This window comes from Ambystoma mexicanum, chromosome 6q, assembly GCF_040938575.1.
Source record: "Ambystoma mexicanum isolate Mex_15411 chromosome 6q, UKY_AmexF1_1, whole genome shotgun sequence".
NCBI classification, from domain to species: Eukaryota; Metazoa; Chordata; class Amphibia; order Caudata; family Ambystomatidae; genus Ambystoma; species Ambystoma mexicanum.
In genome coordinates, this window is record NC_090937.1 from 710,881,417 (window position 1) to 710,903,741 (window position 22,325).

Below are 22,325 nucleotides of genomic sequence, written 5' to 3' on the forward strand. Positions count from 1 at the left end.
ATTTTCCATAGGTAGCACCTGTAATTCGACAGCTTTTTCAAATAAATTTCTCGATGCCCATATGTAATCTAATGTTTTGTGTGTCTGCGCTCGATGCCATGTATGCTTAGGTGGCTGATCACCACACACGTTTCCATTTAACATGAAACAGTTTCTATAGCCATTGCCGTTTCCCATATCTGGCCTCTGGCGAGAACATCGTGATTGTGCAGTCGTTTTTTTATCTTGCAAGCCGTGTCCTGTTCGAACCACGAGCAATTTAAGTCACCACTGCAAATTATTGACAGATTATTATAAGTCAAGATTGCACGGTCGATGAACTTGATGACTGAGTTCATGAAATTCCTTGTGCTTATTTTGGCCTGATTCCAGTAGCCATTTAATATCACAAGATGTTTACGTTTGCCTAGGTCCATGCCACTCGTCTGCATAATTGTGCCTTGCACAAAAGGATTTGGATTGGAAGATTTCACCGGACTCCACCATTGGTTTATTTTTATCATAGTAAATAGACCAGAATACAGACGGCCTCTCTCGTTTTTTTCAGCTGGATTCAAGAATATACTGAAGTTGTCCCTAGTCGGTGGATCGCGCAGCCAAGTTTCTTGTAGACAAATTGCCAGAACTGTGTCTAAAGGAATCCTGAAATCATTGAATAAGTGCACAAAGCCACGTGTGTTCCAAGATAGAATTTGCCACGCGCTCTCGTGGACCTCAAGTCATGGTTATCGGCGGTTATGTCGCTGTCCAAAGTTTGTGGGCTGTCGACTTAACTTGACGCCCTGCAAGTCCTCCTTTTGTGTTCTTGACAGATTTTCGCAACTCCTCACGGCATTGCTCAGATGTCAAGCTGCACATGGAATATTTTACTTGATCTCGGCCTGCATGAGTCGCTTGTTCGGGTTCGAGCGATATTTCAAAGCCATAAAACAGGAGCTGTTCATCGGCTTTCAGTATAGTGTTCCGGACGACGGCCGACATAATGTGTAGCAAGACTTGATCTGAACATTTCTCAGTGGCATATTCCACAATTTTTATGTCATCCGAGTCGATGGTTCGTAATGAGGGCACACATTTAAAGAGCCTCATCACATTTGAGCGGTTTAGATTGACTTCTGACCCATCAGCCTGAATATTTTGTAATCTAAGTTTCCAGGATTGTCCTAACAATGTAGAAATGTTAGCCAGGTGGACCCTGGAACTGTAATGAACTAGCTGTTTCCTTTGATTTGTTGTTCATTTTGGATATAGAGTGGAGTCTTCAGTTTAATTTCAATCTCTCTTAGGGCTCAATTTTGCTCTCCGAGTTGTTAGTTTGGTTATGTGCTCGATTCTGATTCGACACACGATTAGCGGTACATGTTGTAGTCCGTGGTGCCTGGTTTTGCTCTCTTACGTCAGAACCAGTAGAACTTTCACTCTCTGAGTTTTCCTGGTGAGAGTAGATTGATAAGTCACATAAGTTGATTGTGACAGATAAAGGCAATGATTGATTGCTACCTTCATCTGAGGCAGTTCTTCTCTGTTTTGAAGCACGAGATTGTGATGCAACCAGACTACTGCCGCCTGGGACCTTCATAGATTCCGATTTTGATGCTGGCAGTTCCGTTGTGCCATGACGACTGAATAATCCAAGCTTAGGCGGAGAGGACAGATTTCCAATGAATTTCTTGACGTTTGGCCGACTCTGCTTTTGTCGATTTGAATTTGGCCTTGAGTTCGTTGTCTTGTCATTGCCCATTGCGTCGATGTCAGCAGGATGTCCCGCCACAGCCGAAGTGCTTGATGCCGTTTTTGCACTCCCCGAACAAACAAGTGCTTTGGGGCAGCAGGTCCTCAAACCGCCCGATTTCTGATTTGAGTGTCCGTATTTTGACAAGACTGTTGCGGACATGAATCTACGCCACTTTCAATGGCCAATTTCTCCTTCCTTAGTCCCGATGAAGGCACCTTCCCATTCGGGTTTGCCACGTTTGACAAACTAAGTTTTGGGAGTGATTGAGTCGGTTGAATAAAACATCGTCCATTGCTAGTTGTTTGTGGCAATTTAGCCACAAAAGGTACATTGCCAAATGGTAATTGCACTATTTCTAGCAATGTTGGATCTGATTTAGATGCGTGTTGGGTTGACATCAGGGGCATTTGCATCTGGGCTCTTTTGGGTGAGTCGAAGAGGGTCAATTGTTACGCCACTGTTGTGTCTCATCCATTTGACTGCTTCTAGCAGACCTTCAGACAGGGTGTCATTTTGGCAATGATGACGGGCTGCCAAGTCAGTAAGCCGTTGCTGCCATTGTAATAGACCGAAAGCACTGGCTTAGAAACTCGCAGGGGGACTATCGCTTCTCTGCCTAGATGCCCATCGGACCTTTGATGGCATATCGTGGGACATCCTCCGGGCTATCTTACCAGCTTATGGGTTTGGGCCGGTCATTAGTAAACTGATACTAGCCAACTTCCAAATACTGTCCACTATAATCAAGGTTAACGTCACTAAGACAGCCCCAATCCCTTTGAGCAAGGGAACAAGACCGGGGTGCCCGCTTTCCCCCCTAATTTTTGCATTGGCCATGAAACCTCTTGCACAGATGATCCGGAATAGCCCTCACATAATAGGCCCGACATATAAAGGCAACATACAAAGTGGTGCTCTACGCAGACAATGTCATTTGCTTTCTTGAAAAATCCATAATCAATTCCACCTCTGGATCTCCTTGATAGATTCTATAGGTTCTCAGGATTTCGCATTTACCACCAGAAATCAGTAAGAATAGCAATCAGGATATCACCTGAAACCCAACTACCGTTGTAATCAACCTTCCCCTTTAAGTGGGTGGAAAGCGAGTTTGTATATCTGGGAATGCACATCAACAAATCATATAAAACCCTCATGGGAGCCATCATCCCACTATTATGGAAAGAGACAAAAGCCACACTGAAAAGATAGGAAACCCAAGAAAGTTCATGGCTGGGAAGAATCACTGCAGTAAAAATGACTTTCCTACGTAGACTCATACCTTTCAGGCCCTACCGATCATTATCCCCGAATAAGAGTTATTAGGCCTACAGAAAGCGGTGAGCCAACACATCTGGCAAAGGAAACTACTCAGAATTGCGCGCAGCACGCTCCTTAGATCAAAAGGGATGGGTTGACTGGAAGTCCCGTCAATACAGAGGTATTATCGTGCAGCTCAGATTGCACCAATGTTAGAGTGGACGCTGGCAAACAGGGTGGCAAAATGGAAAATGATAGAGCAAGACTGGCCCACCTGCCATTCACAGCGGAAACTGCCAGGGTTGGCTTGATAGAATCCACTTGAGCTACCCTCTGCGCCTGGGATAAGGCCAGTGCACGGCTGGGGATCAGGGGGGGTTCTGGGACCATTGTCACCAGTATTGCTGGGAATCGCTAGGGACATTAAGATTTGGGGATCTTTACAAAGATTGTCTTCCCCTTACATTTATAGAATACAAAGAAAAGTTCACCCTACCGGAAACCGAACGTTTTCAGTACTTTCAAATCAGACATTGGGTTTCCAATCACCGAGCGACATAGGCGGGCACACAGCGACCCACTGGAATTGAATTCCTAATCTCGGAAGGGCAGGAAACTCGAAAAATATCCCATTGCTATCGCCCGCTAGAGTAGGCCCATAGTGATGACAAACTCCCTTACATGATGCGATGGCCGAAAGATATAAGGGCAGATATACCAAGAGAATTGTGGCAGAAAATATGGACACAACCCTCCAAAAGCTCAAGATGCATGGTGTTCAAGGAATGTGCGATCAAACTGTGCTACAGATTGTACATGACCCCACAGAGATTACACATGATTTCAACCAACCTATCCAGACCACTGTTGTCATGGCTGTGGCCAGCTAGGGGAGACTTTATACATATGTGGTGGCAATGTCCTACGATATAGACTTACTGGAAAGAAATCAAAGATGAAATAAATCACAGGAGCATCACTCCCTATGTGTCCTCATATCTTACTGCTAGGAGAGGTGCCTGACAATGGCGTATGCTCGGCGTCAGGACACAGGGCGGAACTAATAAATTAGTTGATACTGGCTGCCAAATTGAACCGAGCACGCTTCTGGAAAATGAAAGAGGGGCCAATTCTATCATATTGGTGGATTATGATTTGGGAGATTGTGGCTATGGAAAAACTGACACCGCACATATAACTGAAAATTTGCTACGACTTTCCCGAACCAGGGCCCCATTTTTTGATTTCGTACACAGCAAAGAACACATTTTTTTTAGGCCACAGACCCTGAAACATCTGTTACAAAACGAATGTACTAACCAAATTTGAAACAGAGGAGAGTGGGGTATGTTGAAAAGATATGTTATATGAAGACATAGCCTGTGATACATAACAGTCTGGGACACTGGAAGGAACCAACCATTATTATTTTATTATATTTTATATAATTAACCTTCTTATTTAATGCTTTGTTGGGGAAGGGGGGATTGGTTTTAAAAGAAAATGTAAACTGAAGTTTCGATGCCTCTAAAAGGAAGTTATGTTGACGCTGCCACAATGCTATGTTCATCAAGATTTCAATACAAATATATATTTGAAAATAAAAGGGTTTGAAAAACGCCTATTTAATCCTAAATCGACAGATGGGAGCAAGCGACTACCATCAAATAATGATATCGCAGTCCTAGTGGTGTCTTGTCAAAATAAAAGGGCCTATACTAAAAATAATATTGCCAATCCTTACCTCTAAATACAAATAGTGTGGGGGTAGTGTTTATGAAAAAGAAAGAAGCGTTCACAAAACGATGGGTCAACAATATGTCAATATGTTCAGGCCGTTGGCCCCCCTTGCTCTACGTTTTCACTCGAGCTTAGCACAGTCTCATGCTTCTCTAGCAAAAGGATACAGTTCACTCATTAGCATCAGGGCCTTCTGTGCCCAAGTCTCTTCGCCTTTCAAAGTCTCTTCTTTCAGAGGGCCTGATAAGTTCTCTTCATTTTAGGATTTCACAAGTACTCCATTTCTCAGGTGATTCACTATTCACGTTGGATCCCTGTCAGCCGGGCTCAGATCCTCCTAACAAAATGCTCGTAGGCTATTCATGCATTCGATTTCTCTGGTTATTCATGGTTCAGCCGGGCTCATATCCTCTTAACACAATGTTCAATTAGTCTCACCTCCGACAGGGCTCTGACCAACTTCATACATTTTGTCATCAACTTTCTTTACGCTATCAACATCGAATACTTTCGATTGTTCGCAGGAGCATGCTTGACCTGTTACAAGACTCCTTTGATTTACTATTCTTTGTCACTCTTCCGCTTTTGCCACCGTTCAGTTGGATACATTACAGAGACTTTCAAATAAGCAGGCACGCGGTGCCGAAAAACTCTGTCTAAGGCATCGTATCTGGCTTTGAGTTCAATCACTGTTCAATTTTACTCACGTTGATTATAACATACGCTTAATACACGGTTTGCTTCAGCGTTCACTATACAACGGTGCCGCTTGCAACCTTGGCTTCAACACGGACCGGTCTGGTATCAGTCTTCCCAACTCACCGGCTGTGCTGACTTCACTGGTGCTGCTTTGTTGTGGGAGCCAAGGACAGTACCACAGCAGCGATTCTCCCCACCTTGACTATCAACACTGGAGAGCCCCAGGTACCTCCGACACACAATGCAAGATTCTTCAGCCTTGTTTCCTGGTCTTAAGTTTTCTATTCTTGAAGGTTCATAAGAGTAACGGTTCCTTGTTGAAAAGGTGAAGGGCAATTCCCTCCTTACGATCCCCTTCTGTTTGGCTGTTTTTTGCCTTGTATTAAACTGCCATCTTGGAACTGCTGCATCCTCGTGTGGTTTGCCTCACCCAGAGTTTGTTCTCGTGCTCCGCCTTTGATCTGTGTGGGGAAGTGTAATGGAATTCAGGTGTGTGTAATAGTCAGTGACTGTGGAACGCCTTGCCTACTGCGCTTCGCTCTACAGCTGCTCACTTGCAATTCAGAAGGGCCTTAAAAATGTACTCTTCTAATTCTTCTGTAGAACGATAGTGCCTTGTTTCATTTTTTTTTTTGCGCCAGGTTGCCTGTTGAGGTCAGCTGTGCTGTACTTCAGTACAAAATGGATAACATAACATAGCTTGACCCTGCCTGACCATTGTATTGGGACATGTCAGGTATACAGCTCGGGTGTTGGTCCGTTTTCTCTCCTAGCAGGCTGTCCGTGAGAAAGCGTGTCTTGGGTTAGGGTGGGGCGCTAGGCCAGTTTTTGTGTAGCTTACTTGGTAGGATGCGGTACAGATGCTACAGGGAAGGGGATACCGTGTCTCGCCATCCGGTGTCCCACTCCCCGAAGACCCATCACCCAGGTGATCCTCCCGCATTAGTCCACCCCCAAGAACTCAATCTAAAAAGCAATCGCTGTGTCCTGGCCACCTGGATGACAGATCCCCGGGGACTAGATGGTGAGACACCTCCAGGTTTCTCACAACTACTACTGTTGACATTCCTAATGAGGATATATTGAACGCAAGATTGATTACAAGCCATCTCTGCCAACACAGTGGATGGATACAGGAGATTAACTCCTATTTGTGATAACTCTACAATTCCAATTAAGCTAATTTGGATTGAAGGCTTTCTGCTTACTAATTCATCGATCCAATGAGGACAGAATGATTTGAACGCATTATACCTAGTCCCCATACAGCATCCAAGTCATTATTTTAATGCTGCATACACACCACTTCGGAGAATTCTAGAATGTGAGAAGCACAACTCTTGTACTAAATCACGTCAATTCAATTTACTAGTCCAAGTTTGTGATAAGTATTTTAAGTAGTGCTACTTGCTGTATTAACTCTGTGGTGGAGAACAGAGTTGGAAATATTTGACACTAAAACCTAAGTTTTAATAAAATCTTTTGAACTGATACAAACCTAATGATTAAACAAGAGTTTAATGGAATGATTACACCATTGGTCTGGTCTTATTAGGTTCCTCTTAAGCAACAAAAGCCAATTATTACTCACAATAGTGCTCAAGCTAGAGGCAGTTGCGCTTGGTGAATGGTGTAATTATTTTAGTGTTCTATTCAGTTCAATGGAAAATGTCTTTTCATCCAAGTGTCTTTCAAATTGGTGAAATAAATGTCTTTCACAAAACGCTTTGTACAAAACTAAAGCAACTGTTTCTTCCACAAAGTATTCTTCCCATGATGAAAAACTGATTATTTAGACGGATGTAACAACCATCCTTTCCATAGAACACTTTTGACAGGAAAGCACAGCAAATGTCACTTTCACAATAGTTTGTCAGTATGATAAAGTAAATATTCTCCTTCCACAATCACAACCAAGATGCCTTCTTTAAAACAACTATTCCTGTCCTGGTTTACTCACCAGTCGGGAATGGTTTCAATTTCACAGAGCTGTCAATGTCTTCTCTGCTTGTGGCAATGTTTGGTCCAAGTTACTCCACCAATATCTCACGAGGAGAATTGTACAATATTTTCCTGTGTATTTGCTTATGGCAATGTGGGTTCCAGGTTTCCCCAAACTGAAATCTCACAAGAGGAGAATTGTACCCCCTTTGCCCTGTTATCGTTTCTTTATAGTCTCTTGGATGGCGGCAATGCAGGTTACAGGTTTGCCCAAACTGATATCCCATGTGAAGAGAATTGTGCCATCTTTGCCCTTCTTCACTAATTGGTCAGTACTCAAAACTGTCGTTTGGATTTAAAGTGTCTTTTCGGAGCGCCCTGGGGTTACCACTATTTAGGCCAACTCAGAGGCTTCTTTTGGCGTCTGTGTCGTCTCTCAGTGATGCAGTGAGTTATTGATGCAGGCAGGACCTCGGTAAACAGTTAGACCTTCTTTGTACAACATCGTTGACATCTCTCCTCCAGCTGCCGTTGTCTACGTGGAACTTCCCAAGAGCTTGCCAGGCTCTGGTGGGTCTCCTGATACTCTGGTGCACAAGAGCAATTCTCTGTGGCTCGGGAGCACTTCTCCAGTTCAGCTGGGCTGCTTTCCCCACTTCTGCCATCCTCCACGATTCCGCTTTGCATAATGCAGCACCACACGACTTTGCCTCCAGCATTGGCTTCAGCGTCCCTTGCTTCTCCAGCTGCCTCTCCTTGCTGCTTCTTTCATCTGTGGGTGGTTTCCACATTTAACTGTCCCGCCTGGGTGATTGGAATTGGAACAACTAGGCAGCAATATTGATCGTCATTTACTCTTTGCTCCCCTTCCTCGTCCCAGTACCATAGGCATCATGGGTCTTGAAGTCCATAATAGTTTTAGAAGTTCCAAGGCTATTTTGTTTCAACTGTTTGTTGAACTGCAGGCTATCAGAAACCGAAGATGTTGTGTGGATGGTATGTGCAGTGATATTGGGGTTAGGACTTTTACCCAAGACAGAACCATTAAAATCAGTGGACATTAATTGGGACCCATAAATTCCTAAGGTGGAAAACATTCTGTTTAGGTGGTTTCTCATACACTGTTCTTTGGGTTTTAACATGGGAGGGATTTACGCAGTGACAGCATGTCATCAGTATTTGGGGATTATAGGATCTTCACCCTCACAAAAAGAGGAACCCTGTGTCTCTCCTAAGGGAGTCATCACCTCTCCCTGAAAGCCATATTCTCCCATGCGACCCTGCCACACCAGGGACAGGATCAGCTAGCGGCTGCCTTCTCCCGGCCCAATGGGAGGAGACTCTAAGCTGGGGATCAGTGAGGACTCCAAAGGAGTCATGACAAAGGCGACATGGGCACTGAGGAAAGAGCAGAGCAGAAGAATTTGGAAGTGGTACGGGAAAGCATGTGATTTTGCAAGGGCTTAGCACAGAGAGGAAGAGCACATTTTCTACTTGAACAAACTTGAGTGTTCCTGCGCAATTCACTTAATGTCAGCAAAACCTGGTGGGATGACCAGGTTTTTTCCAGGTAGAGTTGGACCCTAAACACACAATAGTAGAAAAATTAACTTTAAAAAAATTGCAATCTAACCAATTGCAACTTTATCCCAATTTCATCTGTGCGCCAGTGGCCACTTTGCCCTGCCCAGGTCTCCGCCAAGGAACCTAAATTTGCAACTGGACCTGGCCAGCGGCCAAACCCAACTGCCATTTTACCCCCATTGCAAATCCACGGGTCAAAATGAGATCTTTGCTTCCTTCATCGTTTTCATGCCCAATCTATGTCTGCAGAGTAATACCTTGTTTACATTTTCTGTTGCAAATTATGTTATTAGGGCATGGACCATGCAATCTAGATTTGGTAGTTCTACAATTTGATTTAACAAAGTTCCAATTTTAACATTTGAGTAACAGGATGGCCCGTTTTTTGCTTTATTATAGGTTTGGCAAACACATGAAAACTATGAGGGAATGGGAGGTTTTGCCACAAAACATTTTGTCGAAGGAGAATTAGTTTTCGCAATGGATTTTGCCGCAGATGTGTGGGGGGGTGGGTTTAGGGAAATAATGTATGTAGGGAGTTTAAGGGGGGGTGTTGCGGGAGGTCTCCCCTTGCATATATATGCAGCAATATCAACCTGTCAAAAAAACGAAATTTGATGAATTTTCCTTCCAGGAAATGTATTCGAGCAAATCGCCCTAAACCAACTATGAAATGAATACATATGTTATTTTATGTTATTTTCTTTTTAACACCCTATTGGAAAATGTGTTCATATGTTTTCCGATCATAGAGGGGTGCGGGGGCATTTATTCAGTGCTTGTTTGCATAAATATGAGCTGTTATTTTTATTTATACTGCGTACCGCTACCCATTTGCATGGTTTCCAGGCGCTCGCGTGGTTCTGTAAGAGGGTGGGCGGGGTAGGTTAGTGTTGGAAGAGGTATAGGATAAAGGAGAACAAGTTACTCTCTTACCTAGTAACGTTCTTTCGATGGGATGGTCCGACGACGTATTCCATATCTATGACAGTAAGCACCACAGCTGTGCTGCTTCGGAAAATCTTTCGCCGTCTGCGTCCTGCGTCGATATGCTGTCCTCGAGGTCCTCCGTCGAGCCAACGTCACCGGATGTTATAAGTAGGACACACAACGCCAGTAGCCTCAGTTGTAGTTTTTTCCCCAGAACGTGTGGCACCAATCTTCTGCCAGTATGACCACAGAAAGCCTTGCGGAAACGTAAGCTGCAATCCCATAAGAAATTCTGTAGCGGGGTAGGCAGGGAGGGAGCGATATGGAATACGTCGTCGGACCATCCCATCGAAAGAACGTTACCAGGTAAGAGTAACTTGTTGTTCGAGGGGATTGGGTCCTCCAACGTATTACATATCTATGACAGACTCCCAAAGCAGTACCAACGTCAGGAGGAGGGAAATGAATTTATAATATACAAATTCAGAATGCCCAATCAAATTGCACAGTAAAGGACCACCTTGCCAAAGGCCAGATCCTGCCCATGGATAGAATCTAGGGAGTAGTGTCGTACAAAAGTATGGACCGAAACCCATGTGGCTGCATCACAGATGTTACAAATAGGAACACCCCTCTGCAGGGCGGTAGAGGCAGCCATACCCCTAGTAGAATGGGCCCGTAAGCCCACCGGAGGGTCCTTACCCGCCAGGCGGTAACATTCAGAAATTGCCAAGATGATCCATCGAGACAGTCTGCTTAGTAACAGCTTGTCCCAAACGCCTTCCAGCGTAACCAATAAAGAGTTGATCGTCCACTCTGACCCGGGACATGTGTGAAATGTAGAAGTTTAAAGCTCTCCTTGGATCCAGCCTATGGAGCCTCTCCTCTTCCTTACCAGGATGCGGAGGAGGATAAAATGCCGGAAGAATAACCTTCTGGCTTAAATGAAATTCCGACACCACCTTCGGAAGAAAAGAAGGACGAACTCGAAGGACAACCCTGTCCTTATGAAACACAGTGAAGGGTGGCTTAACTGAAAGTGCCTGTAACTCACTCACTCTGTGAGCAGAAGTGACCGCAACTAGAAATACAGTTTTCAGGGTCAACAGTCACAAAGGACAAGAATGTAAAGGCTCAAACTGAGCACCCATAAGGAATTTCAGAACAAGGTTCAAATCCCAACCGGGCACCTGGAAAGGTGACGGAGGGAACACATTAGTGAGCCCTTTCAGAAACTGAGAAATTCAAGGAATTTTAAAATAGGAACACTCCTCAGACGAGCACCTAAATATGGACAGCGCCGCCAGGTAACCTTTAACGCTACCCACTTGCAAGCCCCTGTGGGCTAAAGAAAGCAAAAAAGACAGAACCACAGGAATGTCGCATGAAAAAGGATCCACATTCTTAACCCTGCACCAGTCGCAGAACTTTCTCCAACGGCAACGGTACAGGGACTTTGTTGCCAATCGTCTGGCCGAAAGCAACACCTCCATCACGTCTTCAGGGAGGTCCCAATCCTTATACCTCAACCTTTCAGAAGCCAAGCGTGAAGGTTGAGGGATCTGACCTCTGTATGGAGAACCTGACCCCCCCCCCCTCCCGTGAGAGCAGATTGTTTCGGTAGGGAAGACGACCTGGAGGGCAGATGGACAAGACGAGAAGGTCCGGGTACCACGTCCTCCGGGCCCATGCCGGAGCAATGAGGATCATCCAGGAACCGAACCTCCGTAACCTCCGCAACACTTGCAGGATGACGGGGACTGAAGGAAACGCATACAGCAGTGGGAAGGACCAATCCACTACGAACGCGTCTCCTAAGGCTCCTCTTAGAGGAAATTCCCACGAGCAGAACCTTTCGCACTTCCGGTTGACACTGGAGACGAAGAGATCCACTTGAGGGGTCCCACAAAGGGCGAAGATCTCCAGGAGAATCTCCTGAGCCAACTCCCACTCGTGAGAGATCGCGCTCTGCCTTCTCCGAGCGTCCGCAGTCTCGTTTTTGTCTCCGGCCAGATGAACTGCCGAGATCGAAATTTCCTGCTGGATGGCCCAGAATGAGAGCTGTATCGCCTCTCTGCACAGAGGAAGCGACCCTGCCTCCCTTTTTTGTTGAGGTAGTGCATGGCCACTGTGTTGTCCGTCAGGATCAGGACATTCTTTCCTCGCACAGTCGGCAGAAAAGCCATCAGGGCAAGCCTAACGGCCCTCAGCTCCAACAGATTGATATGGAGTCTGGACTCCAACAGAGACCAACGACCGCTGACTGTCAGCTCGTTGGCATGAAATCCCCATCCCATGAGGGAATGCGCCCGTCACGATCGTCACCTCCGGCCAGGGCAGCCAAAATGGAGCCCCCCTCATCAGATTGCCTTCGACAGCCCACCACAGAAGGTCCTGGGCGACCGAGGGCGGCACCTGAACGGGGTCCAACAACCTGCCGGAGGACTGTGACCACTGAAGCTTGAGGGCCCATTGCAGAGATCTCAATCTGGCCTCCGGCACCAGAAGAATGCAGGATGCCATGAGGCCGAGCAACCTCAAGAACTCGAACGACGGGAACATCTGGGCAAGTTGAAACTTGTGCACCATCTGCTGAATGTGAAGAGCCCTTACCTGGGGAGGGAAACACTGCCCCAGGGATGTGTCGGGCACCGCTCTGATGTACTGGAGCCGCTGTGTTGGTGTCAAGTGGGACTTCTTTAAGTTGAGGGAGAAGCCCAGCTTGTGGAGGGAGTGGCAGATGACCGACAGATGATCCAGGACTTGCTCGGGAGAGCGCGCCCTGATCAACCAATCGTCCAGGTAGGAGAAAACGTGAATCCCCCCTTTCCTGAGATGCACTGCCACAACCACCATGAGCATGATTGACCATGGAGGTCAATCCGAACGGCAGGACCCGAAACTGAAAGTGCAAGTCGCCAACCACGAACCTCAGGTAATTCTTGTGCTTTGGATGGATTGGCACATGAAAACTAAGCGTCCATGAGGTCGAGAGACACCAACCAGTCCTAAAGTTGAAGGGCCTGGAGGACTTGAGAAAGAGTAACCATCTTGGAGGAACTTGTTCAAACCGCTCAAGTCCATGATGGGTCTCAATCCCCCGTCTTTCTTGGAAATCAAAAAATAAGGGGAATACCATCCCTTGTTCCTCTGCGCTACAGGCACCAGTTCTATGGCGCCTTTCTCCAGCAGGGATTGAATTTCCTGCGCAAGCAGCAGATCTGGACTCTTCAAAGAGAGATTCCCTGGTGGATTGTCGGGAGGCCTCACCCGGAAAGGAAGACAGTAGCCGTGGGCTGTGATCTCCAGAACCCACACATCCAAAGTAATGGCACTCCATTCTACCAGATGCTGCGCCAGACTTCCCCCAACCGCAGAAGTATGGGCCTCATGACTGAGCTGAAGCGGCTGCGGCAGTGCCTGAGGGCAAAGAGGCAACTGCTTGCGCGGCCTTGGCACCTTGAGTACCTTGTTTTCGACCTCTGGCACTCCTACGGTGGCCCCTTTGACTTGCAGCTCCTCTCGACGAACCTCCCCTCCATTGCTGCCCCCTAGGACGAAAAAGGCAGAGGTTGGCAAACTGCAGCGCCCATAGACTTCGCTGCAGCTTTGGAGGTCTGCAACCTCTCAAGACTCTCGTCAGCCTTGCTGCCAAAAAGATGATCACCATCAAAGGGCATGTTGAGGAGGCGGGCTTGCACATCAGAAGCAAAACCCGACTTCTGCAACCACGCAAACCTGCGTATTACGGCGCTCGCCGCCATGGACCGGCTGACGCAATCAACCATGTCCAGAACCGACTGAACGGATTCACACATGGCATCCTTGCCATCCTGCACAATAGCAAGGAAACCATCCCGTTCCTCCCCCTCGGGAATATGATCAGCCGCTAGGGAAATACAGTTCCACAGAGTGTGCGTGAAACGAGACAAGGCACAAACGGAGTTGGCAGCCTGAAGCGCCATACCCCCAGAAGAAAATACCTTCTTCGCCCAGCCGTCAAATCGTTTGTCGTCCCCATCAGGAGGGATGGTAGGGTACGACGCCTGCTTTGCTGGGGCCGTAGCCGCCTGCACCACCAAACTCTCCGGAGTAGGGTGCCTGGTCAAGTAGCAGGGGTCGCCACTAGGGGCGTCACGGTATTAGTTTTATGACGGTACAATAACCTTCTTGCCAAATGACGGTATATCATGGTTATCACGGTATAGCACGTGGAGTTAACTAATCTTAACAAATATTTTCTAAAAGGTCATAAATTGTCAGATTATTCATCACAAACAAAACCAGGCACTCAGAGCCAGAATTGGGCTTTTCAACATACATTCCATTGAAATGCCACCCCTTGCTTCCACCATACACAAACACACGTGTGGAGAGGAGGAGGAGGAGGAGGAGGGGGGGAGCCCTGCTGCGACTGGCAAAGCAAACTGAATAGCTTTTCTTAAGTGGTCATTTAGGCTTTTAGCTCCCCCACTGGCTACTGGTGAAGAAGAACATGTTGCCATCTTGATAACCTGCATGCCACAGATCAATGGAGTCTGATGGTAGTATACGCTTGTGCGCATGCACACACACTCTCTTTACGTTACAGCCTTTAGTTTACTTCCGGGCCAAAAGGTGTTCAGTAATCACGGACACGTTACCCTTTGGTATGGCAGCAGGGAATACCCACAGAGATGATTAAATTTCACAGTGTGACTTATTATATGTAAATTCAATGATAGAACCAGGGAAATCCCCCATTGTCATATGTTTAGAAAACATTATCCATTATAAATATATAAACCCCAAAGCCGCCAACCCAAAGTCCCGGGAGGATAGCTCAGCGGCAACGTGCGCGCCTTGGAAACAAAACGACACGAAGCAACACAGGTTCGATCCGAGGTTCCGCGCTTAGAAACCTCTGGGTGTTTAAGCGTGTTATAAATATGCAACTAAGACAAAAACAATTACACAACTAAATAACAAAAACAATTTCTTTAACAGCGCCGCGATGCCTGCGGGCTGTGTGAGCGCTTTAAAAAAAATATAAATAAAAAAAAAAGCGAACCCTTTTCCTCCTTGGCACTGTATTTATTCTTCCTATTGCTAACATATTGATTTTGTGTCAGGCACGTGTGGTTTATGGAATGGCATTAAAAATTGCTCAAACTGAAACTACTTGGCAGACGGCACATCCAACAGTGCAAGACCAAGACTGCGCAGCACTTGCTTACTGCAGCCTTTCCAAATCAGATTGAAAAGCACACTTAACGGTATGAACGGTTATTGGTATAAACAATGTGACGGTTATTATTGTTCAATTAATTGGTTCACGGTATCTTTAACGGTATACCGTAATACCGTTACATCCCTAGTCGCCACTTGCTGGGCAACATTTCTTCGGCAAGGACTTGCTCACTGCCAGTAGAGTCTCCGGAGAAGTCCAAGCCGCAGCCACCCTTCTCTGCAAGGCCATATGGAATGGCAGTACCGGGTGAGTTGGTGGACCTTGGTCGAGGATATCAGTCAGATCATCCTGCTGAAAATCCCCAGGGGGGGGGCAGACCACCCCAGGTAATCCATGACCCTCGACATCAGGCGCCGATAAGAGGAGTCGGCATGCATGCCAGGCTCAGGCCTACCAAATTCCACCTCTGGAGAGGTGTCGAGCCCACTGGCGTCATGCAATGCCTGGCGCAGAGTCCTCAAGCTGGCTATGACCAGAAAGGAGGCCATCAGGAACCTCTGCAGGAATCTCACCTTCCTCAGACCCCTCATCCACCTCAGAAACATAATCCAGAGGCTGGAAAGAGGGAACTGAAAAAGGAACAAAGACATGTTTTGCCTTAGCCAGAGCCTTTGTGGGGGGTTCACCCGACAAAGCCGCCTCGAAAGGCGTCGATGGAATCTGCGTCGAGCGCAGCGCTGACAGCTTCGACGGCGTTGACACAGGCCTCGAGGGCGGAGCCCCAAGCGTGTCTCTCAACAGCCTGGGCGCCGATGGCATCGACGTCTTCCTCGGAGGCGGGGCCTCGAGAGAGTCCGTCGATGACCTTGGCACCGCCGGCGATGTCTTCCTCGAAGACTGCACAGGATCTCGAGGGCGTCGAGGACCGGGACCTGGAACGGGCATGTCTAGAGCGACCATCCTTGCCCGACCGGGACCTCGAATGTGCCCAGTGGTCGCGATGACTGCTCGAGCCTGAAGGCGGACGAGCGGTGTCTCTAGCACGGGCACGACCAGCGTCATCCGACGGCGCGGATGGACCGGAGCCCTGCGATTGAAAAATCGCCATCATCTGCTTTCGGAAGGAATCCCATTCCACAGGAGTGGAATGCTTGTTGGGACATGCAACCCACCGACAGGCGGAGTCCTCGGAAGAGGACGGGGAAGGCGACCTGTGATGGCGCTTCCTGGAGTGCCTCGAAGAGGCAGAGGAATGGCGGGACTGACTCCCAGACCAAGAACCCCCAGACTCATGACAACGATGCAGAGAGTCGCCCCTCGGATCGTCCGTCGAAAGACCAGTGGAACGCGACTTCCGGGGATTGGCCACCTTACCGACCGACAGCTTCTTCTTACGCTCCTGCAAGGCCTTCGATGTGAGCGATTGGCAGTCGACACAGAAGACATGACAAGTAGCAACGAAGAAACAGGTTTGAGGAACCGGAAGAACAGGATTCAATAGAATCGAGGCGCCGAGATCTCCGAAGCGAACACATTTGCGGAAAAAACGGAACTGAGGCTACGGACATTTTGTGTCCTACTTATAACATCCGGTGACATCGGCTCGACGGAGAACCTCGAGGACAGCGTATCGACGTCATCGACGCAGAAAGATTTTCCGAAGCAGCACCGCTGTGGTGATTACTGTCATAGATATGGAATGCGTCGGAGGACCCAATCCCCTCGAATGTGCGTTTCTGTTGATGCAGAAGAAACTGGCGTCTGTGTGTGTTTGCTTTCGGAGTCTGCTTTGATTGAGTGCACTGCGCTTGTTGTATCCAAAGGGGTAGCGTCCAATGTCAGGGTTGTTTATTGTTTGCGGCTGTTTCGTCTTGTGGCGGATGTGTGTTTTGTGTGGAGTATGGCTCGCTTTTCTTGGCGTGTGTGGTATGTGGGAGGTATGAGGGAAAGGAGCAGGTGGGTTAGAAGTGTGTGGTTGTTTTATTGTCAGTTGTAACAATTTTTTTCATACATTTTTAACACATCATTTGAAATTCTTATATTTGTGATCACCAGATGTAGTTTTTTTTAATTAAGGCTGAAAATTAATTGTATGGTGCTATGTGTCTTGTTATGAACCCGAAATTAACTATGGGATGTATATATGCACACTGCAGTGGCCTTCAAATGTCCGATGCCTCCATCAGTCGAATAACCCCACCCATTTTCTAAATGATGCGGACAAGGCTCTAGTACCCCTCCCATCCTTAAAACTCAGCAAGAAAAGGGTATAGAAATTGTATATATAATGGTGTCAAAAGCAAAGGGGTACTTACACTGACATAAAGCAGCGGAATCTGTATACGTTGCAGTATAAACAATGTCATAGTGATTCCCATTTGAAAAACACAGCATTATCTGGAAGGAGAAAGACAAGAATATCATGTTATCTGACACGTTGGAACATACAGAAAGCAGAAGACAAACCTTGGTGGCGTTATGGTGGCGATTGAAAGCCTTTTATCACCACTAGTAAAAATCACATGGTCAAATAATATGGAAGTCCTCTCTCGGAGCCAGCTGCAAAAGTAAAGAGAGTGTAGAGCTACACTGAATCTAGCTATGCACGCATAAAGCTGAAAGTTGCCGGTAAGCGTTGGGGGAATTTGTGAATGTGTCTAAGGCGCGGAATACCCAAGTTGCATTTAATGGAAACCAGACTCCTGCTTTCCTTTTAAAAGGAATGCCAAGCCAAAGGGGAAGCACGCAGCCTGCCACAGTCCTACAGATATAGGCAGATTAAGTGGGCTGCTATCTGGTTGAGCTACCTATCTATTTTTTCTATTTAATCTGACCAAATTAAACTGTTAGGCAGGTCAGAGGGTGCAAGCATGAACTAAAGCAAATGGCCTAAGCCCATGGCCATACGCAAAGAAATGCCAAGATTGAGCAATGTTCCATGCACTCCTTATCTCTCAATTACATCAATTAGAAACAATATCCCAAATGAGCAAGTTACTTACCAACTGTAAAGCTCTTTTGATTGGATGTTCCTCCCACGTATTCCTCATTTTAGATATATCCTTACCTTCAGCTTTGCTGCTTCGGAAAAAAAAAAAGAAAATTCACTCCACCAGATGGTCCTCCACCCGAGGCTGCAGCGTCGATGTCTCTCGGCGGCATCCGTCGAGCGCTGACGTCATCCGCTGTATAAATACCTTGAGCGCGACCATTGGCCTCAGTTCTGTTTTTTCGTATATTGCAACCAATGTATTGTAGTTAATGGAATGCCTCTTTTGACCCAAGCCTTAGAGGAATTTTGAGTGTAAACCACGTAAACTTTACTGTGGGGTAGGCTGGGAGGGTCGATAAGGGAACATCCAATCGAAAGAACGTTACAGTTGGTAAGTAACGTTCTTCGAATGGATTGTGTCCTCCCACGTATTCCTCATCTTAGATACACTCCCAAAGCAGTTTTGTATTGGAGGCAGAGTACAGGGATATTAGTCACGTACCGAATGAAGTATTGATTTAGCAAAGAGAACTCCCTCTGAGAAGTCGAATCTAGGGCATATTTATTTTTATTTTACATTTTTAAAGCGCTCACACAGCCCACAGGCATCGAGGCGCTGTTACAGGAATTGTTTGTTTTTTGGATGCGTAATTGTTTTTTTTTGTCTTATTTGCCTATTTATAACGCACTTAAACACCCAGCGGTTTCTAAGCGCGGACCCGGGGATCGAACCTGTGTTGCTTTGTGTCGTCTTTCTTCCAAGGCACGCACGTTGCCGCTGAGCCATCCTCCCGGGACAATAGTTTTATTAATGTGTGCATGGATGACCAGGTGGCTGCTGCGCAAATATCTGCACTGGGACACCCCTTTGAAGTCGTCATGCCCCTGGTTGAATGAGCCCTCAGCCCATCTGGAGGATCTTTCCCAGCCAATCTATAACATTCAGTTATAGCCAAAATTATCCATATAGATAATGTTTGCTTAGTCACTGCCAGCCCCAATTTACGGCTACAGTGAATTTACGGGACAGTGTATCCCACAAAGAGTTGATCACACCGACGTAATCTTGCCAATCTTGAAATATAGAAACGAAGAGCCCTCCTAGGGTCTAATCTATGTAGCCTTTCCTCCTCCTTACTTGCGTGAGGGGGTGGGTAAAAAGCAGGCAGTGTTATTTTCTATGACAGGTGAATATCTAAGAATTTTTGGCAAAAAAGAGGGTTTGCCCCCAAGAACAACCTTATCTTTATAAAAGATGGTGTGAGGAGGCCCGCTAGAAAGTGCCTGCAACTCAATTACCCTGCGGGCTGATGTAATTGCCACTAGAAGTATGATTTTTAAAGTAAGGAGCCTTAACGGACAAGAATGAAAAGGCTCAAATCCGGTACTTGGAGGAAACACATTATTAAGACCTTTTAAGAATTGTGTAATCAAAAGGTATTTTGAAGTAAGATTCTTCCTCCGAGGAGCGCTTAAAAATAGATAGCGCTGCTAAATAACCCTTTCTTGTGCCAACCTGGAGCCCCAGATTAACCAAGTGTAACAGAAAAGCCAATATTGTGGGAAGATTACACTGAAAAGGGTCCACATTCCTATCTCTGCACCAGTTACTGAACTTGTTCCAACGACACTGGTACAGAGATTTAGTTGCTGGCCTTCTGGCCGAAATCAAAATCTCCATGACGTCATCCGGAAAGTCCCAATCCTTGTATCTCAGCCTTTCAGAAGCCATGCGTGAAGGTTGAGTGTCTTGACCTCTGGATGTAGAACGTGACCTTCCTCTTGCGAGAGAAGATCCTCTTCTTTGTGCAAGACATATTGGAGGGCAGATGGACATGTCCAGAAGGTCCTGGCAACACATCCTCCTGGCCCAATCCGGGACAATTAGGATCATACGTTTCCTGAACTTTCTCAACCTCCTGATTACTTGAGGGATCACAGGAACTGGAGATTCCCAGTCCACCACGAACGCATGTGCTAGAGCTCCTCTCTGAGGAAATTCCCTTGAGCAGTACAGTTCGCACTTCCTGTTGACACTGGTCGCAAACAGATCCACTTGAGGGGTCCCCCAAGGGGCGAAGATCACTTGAAGGACTTCCTGAGCTAGTTCACACTTGTGGGAGACTGTGCTCTGCCTGCTTAGAGCATCCGCCACTGTGTTTTGCCCTCCGGCTAGATGAACTGCCGATAGAGAGATCCCTTCCTGTATCACCCAGAACCAGAGCTGCATTGCATCTCTGCACAGTGGTAGTGACCCTACTCCTCCTCTTTGGTTGAGGTAGTACATGGCCAACGTGTTGTCCGTCATTATCAGGACATTCTTTCCCCATACAGAGGGTAGGAAGGCCTTCAGAGCTAGTCTGATTGCCCTCAGCTCTAATAGGTTGATGTGTAGTTTGGACTCCGATGGAGACCAATGACCGCTGATTGTCAACTCGTTGGTGTGAGCTCCCTACCCTGTGAGTGAGGCGTCCGTCACTACCATTATCTCCGGCCATGGTTGCCAAAAAGATTCTCCCCTGAGGATATGTACTCTGCAAGCCCACCATCGAAGAGCCTGTGCTACTATGGCTGGAACTTGCAAAAGATCTGACATTTCCCCTGAATATTGGGACGATTGAGTCCTGAGGGCCCATTGAAGGGATCTCAGCCTCAATCTGGCTTCTGGCACCAGAAAAATGCAGGATGGCATAAGACCGAGCGACCTGAGAAAATCGAAGGCCGGTAGAGTCTGGGCATTCTGGAATTTTGTTATCTGCAGAATGTGGTAAGCTCTCTCTTCGGGACTGCTCTGTTAAAGAGTTTCTGTGATGGTATCATGTTTTACTTTAAGTTCAGAGAAAAGCCTAGTCTGTGAAGAAAGTTGCAGGTCTTGGATAGATGCTCCTGGGCTTGTTCGGGAGAACGTTCCCTGATCATCCCTGATCATCCAATCGTCCAGGTAGGGGTAGACGTGAATCCCCCCTCTCCTGAGACTCGCTGCCACCACGGCCATCAACTTGGTGAAAACTCTCGGGCGGAGGTCAACAAGAAAGGCAGAACTCGAAACTAATAGTGAGAATTGCCAATCGCGAACCTCGGGTACTTCTTGTGTTTGAGATCTATTGGCACATGAAAGTAAGCATCCTGAAGGTCCGATGATACCAACCAGTCTTGGAGTTGGAGAGCCTGAAGGATATAAGAAAGTGTGACCATCTTGAACTTGTCCTTCCTGAGGAACTTGTTCAAGTTCTCAAGTCCAAGATAGGTCTTAATCCTCCGTCCTTTTTTGGTATGAGGAAATATGGGGAATACCAACCCTTGTTCCTCTCCGCTACAGGTACATGTTCTATTGCACCTTTCTGTAGCAGGGTTAAGACTTCCTGCAACAGGAGCGGGTCTCGATGTTTGGCAGAGTTGTATCCTGGCGGGTGATTCTGAGGTTTTTTTTTAAAAGGAAGGCAGTACATTTTGGATACTGTTTCCAGTTACCAAGTATCTGAAGTAATGCCCTGCCATTCTTCCAAATGCTGTGAGATCCTGCCTCCCACCAGGGTTTTGTGGGTCAAAACCTCAGAGTGGCTTTGTGGCAGCTGCATCAGCGGCTGAAGGGACATTAGCCATTGCTGGGGCAGATCTAGGACCTTTTCCTCGCCCCCGAGGAAATGTCCTGTGTCTACTTTGACTGGCCTGTCCCCTTCCTTTCCAAATGTGGAATAAAATCGAAAGGGACGACCCCTCCAGGAAGATGAGCCTGTGTAGGGGCGTTGTTAAGGTTGCCGTATAGCAGCACAGTGATTTTGCTGCCGCTTTGGAGATATGCAGCTTCTCCAAACTTTCATCTGCTTTGCTGGCAAACAACCCTGAGCTGTCAAATGGCATATTAAGAAGCCTTGACTGTACATCTGGTTCAGAATCTGACTTCCTCAGCCACGCAAAACTGCGTAGTATCTTACTAGACACCATGGACCTTCTGATACTGTCAGTCGTGTCCAAACCTGATTGAAGGCATTCCCCTGAAACCTCCTTTCCATCCCTTACTATGGATAGGAAACCTTCATGTTCCTCACCTTCAGGGATGTGTTCAGCCGCCACTGTCATACAGTCCCACAGGGTGTATGTAAATCTTGAAAGGGTGCAAGTTACATTTGTAGATTTTAAAGCCATGCTCCCGGATGTAAAAATCTTTCGGGACCATGCATCAATCTTCTTATCATCCCTATCTAGGGGAATTGTAGGATATGCAGCATTTCTAGTAGAAGTAGCTGCCTAAACTACAAGACTTTCAAGTGATG

General features: G+C 46.8%; 1 protein-coding gene across 2 annotated transcripts in view; it reads right to left on the reverse strand.

Annotated features, from left to right (window-relative positions):
* The window catches only part of OTUD4 (OTU deubiquitinase 4), a 1,503,132-nt gene that overhangs the window by 998,553 nt on the left and 482,254 nt on the right, over positions 1-22,325 (reverse strand). For both annotated transcript variants that reach the window (XM_069631220.1, XM_069631221.1), the window contains one exon: positions 17,375-17,456. In XM_069631220.1, the coding sequence (XP_069487321.1) occupies positions 17,375-17,456 (82 nt within the window). The remainder of the gene's footprint in view (positions 1-17,374; positions 17,457-22,325) is intronic.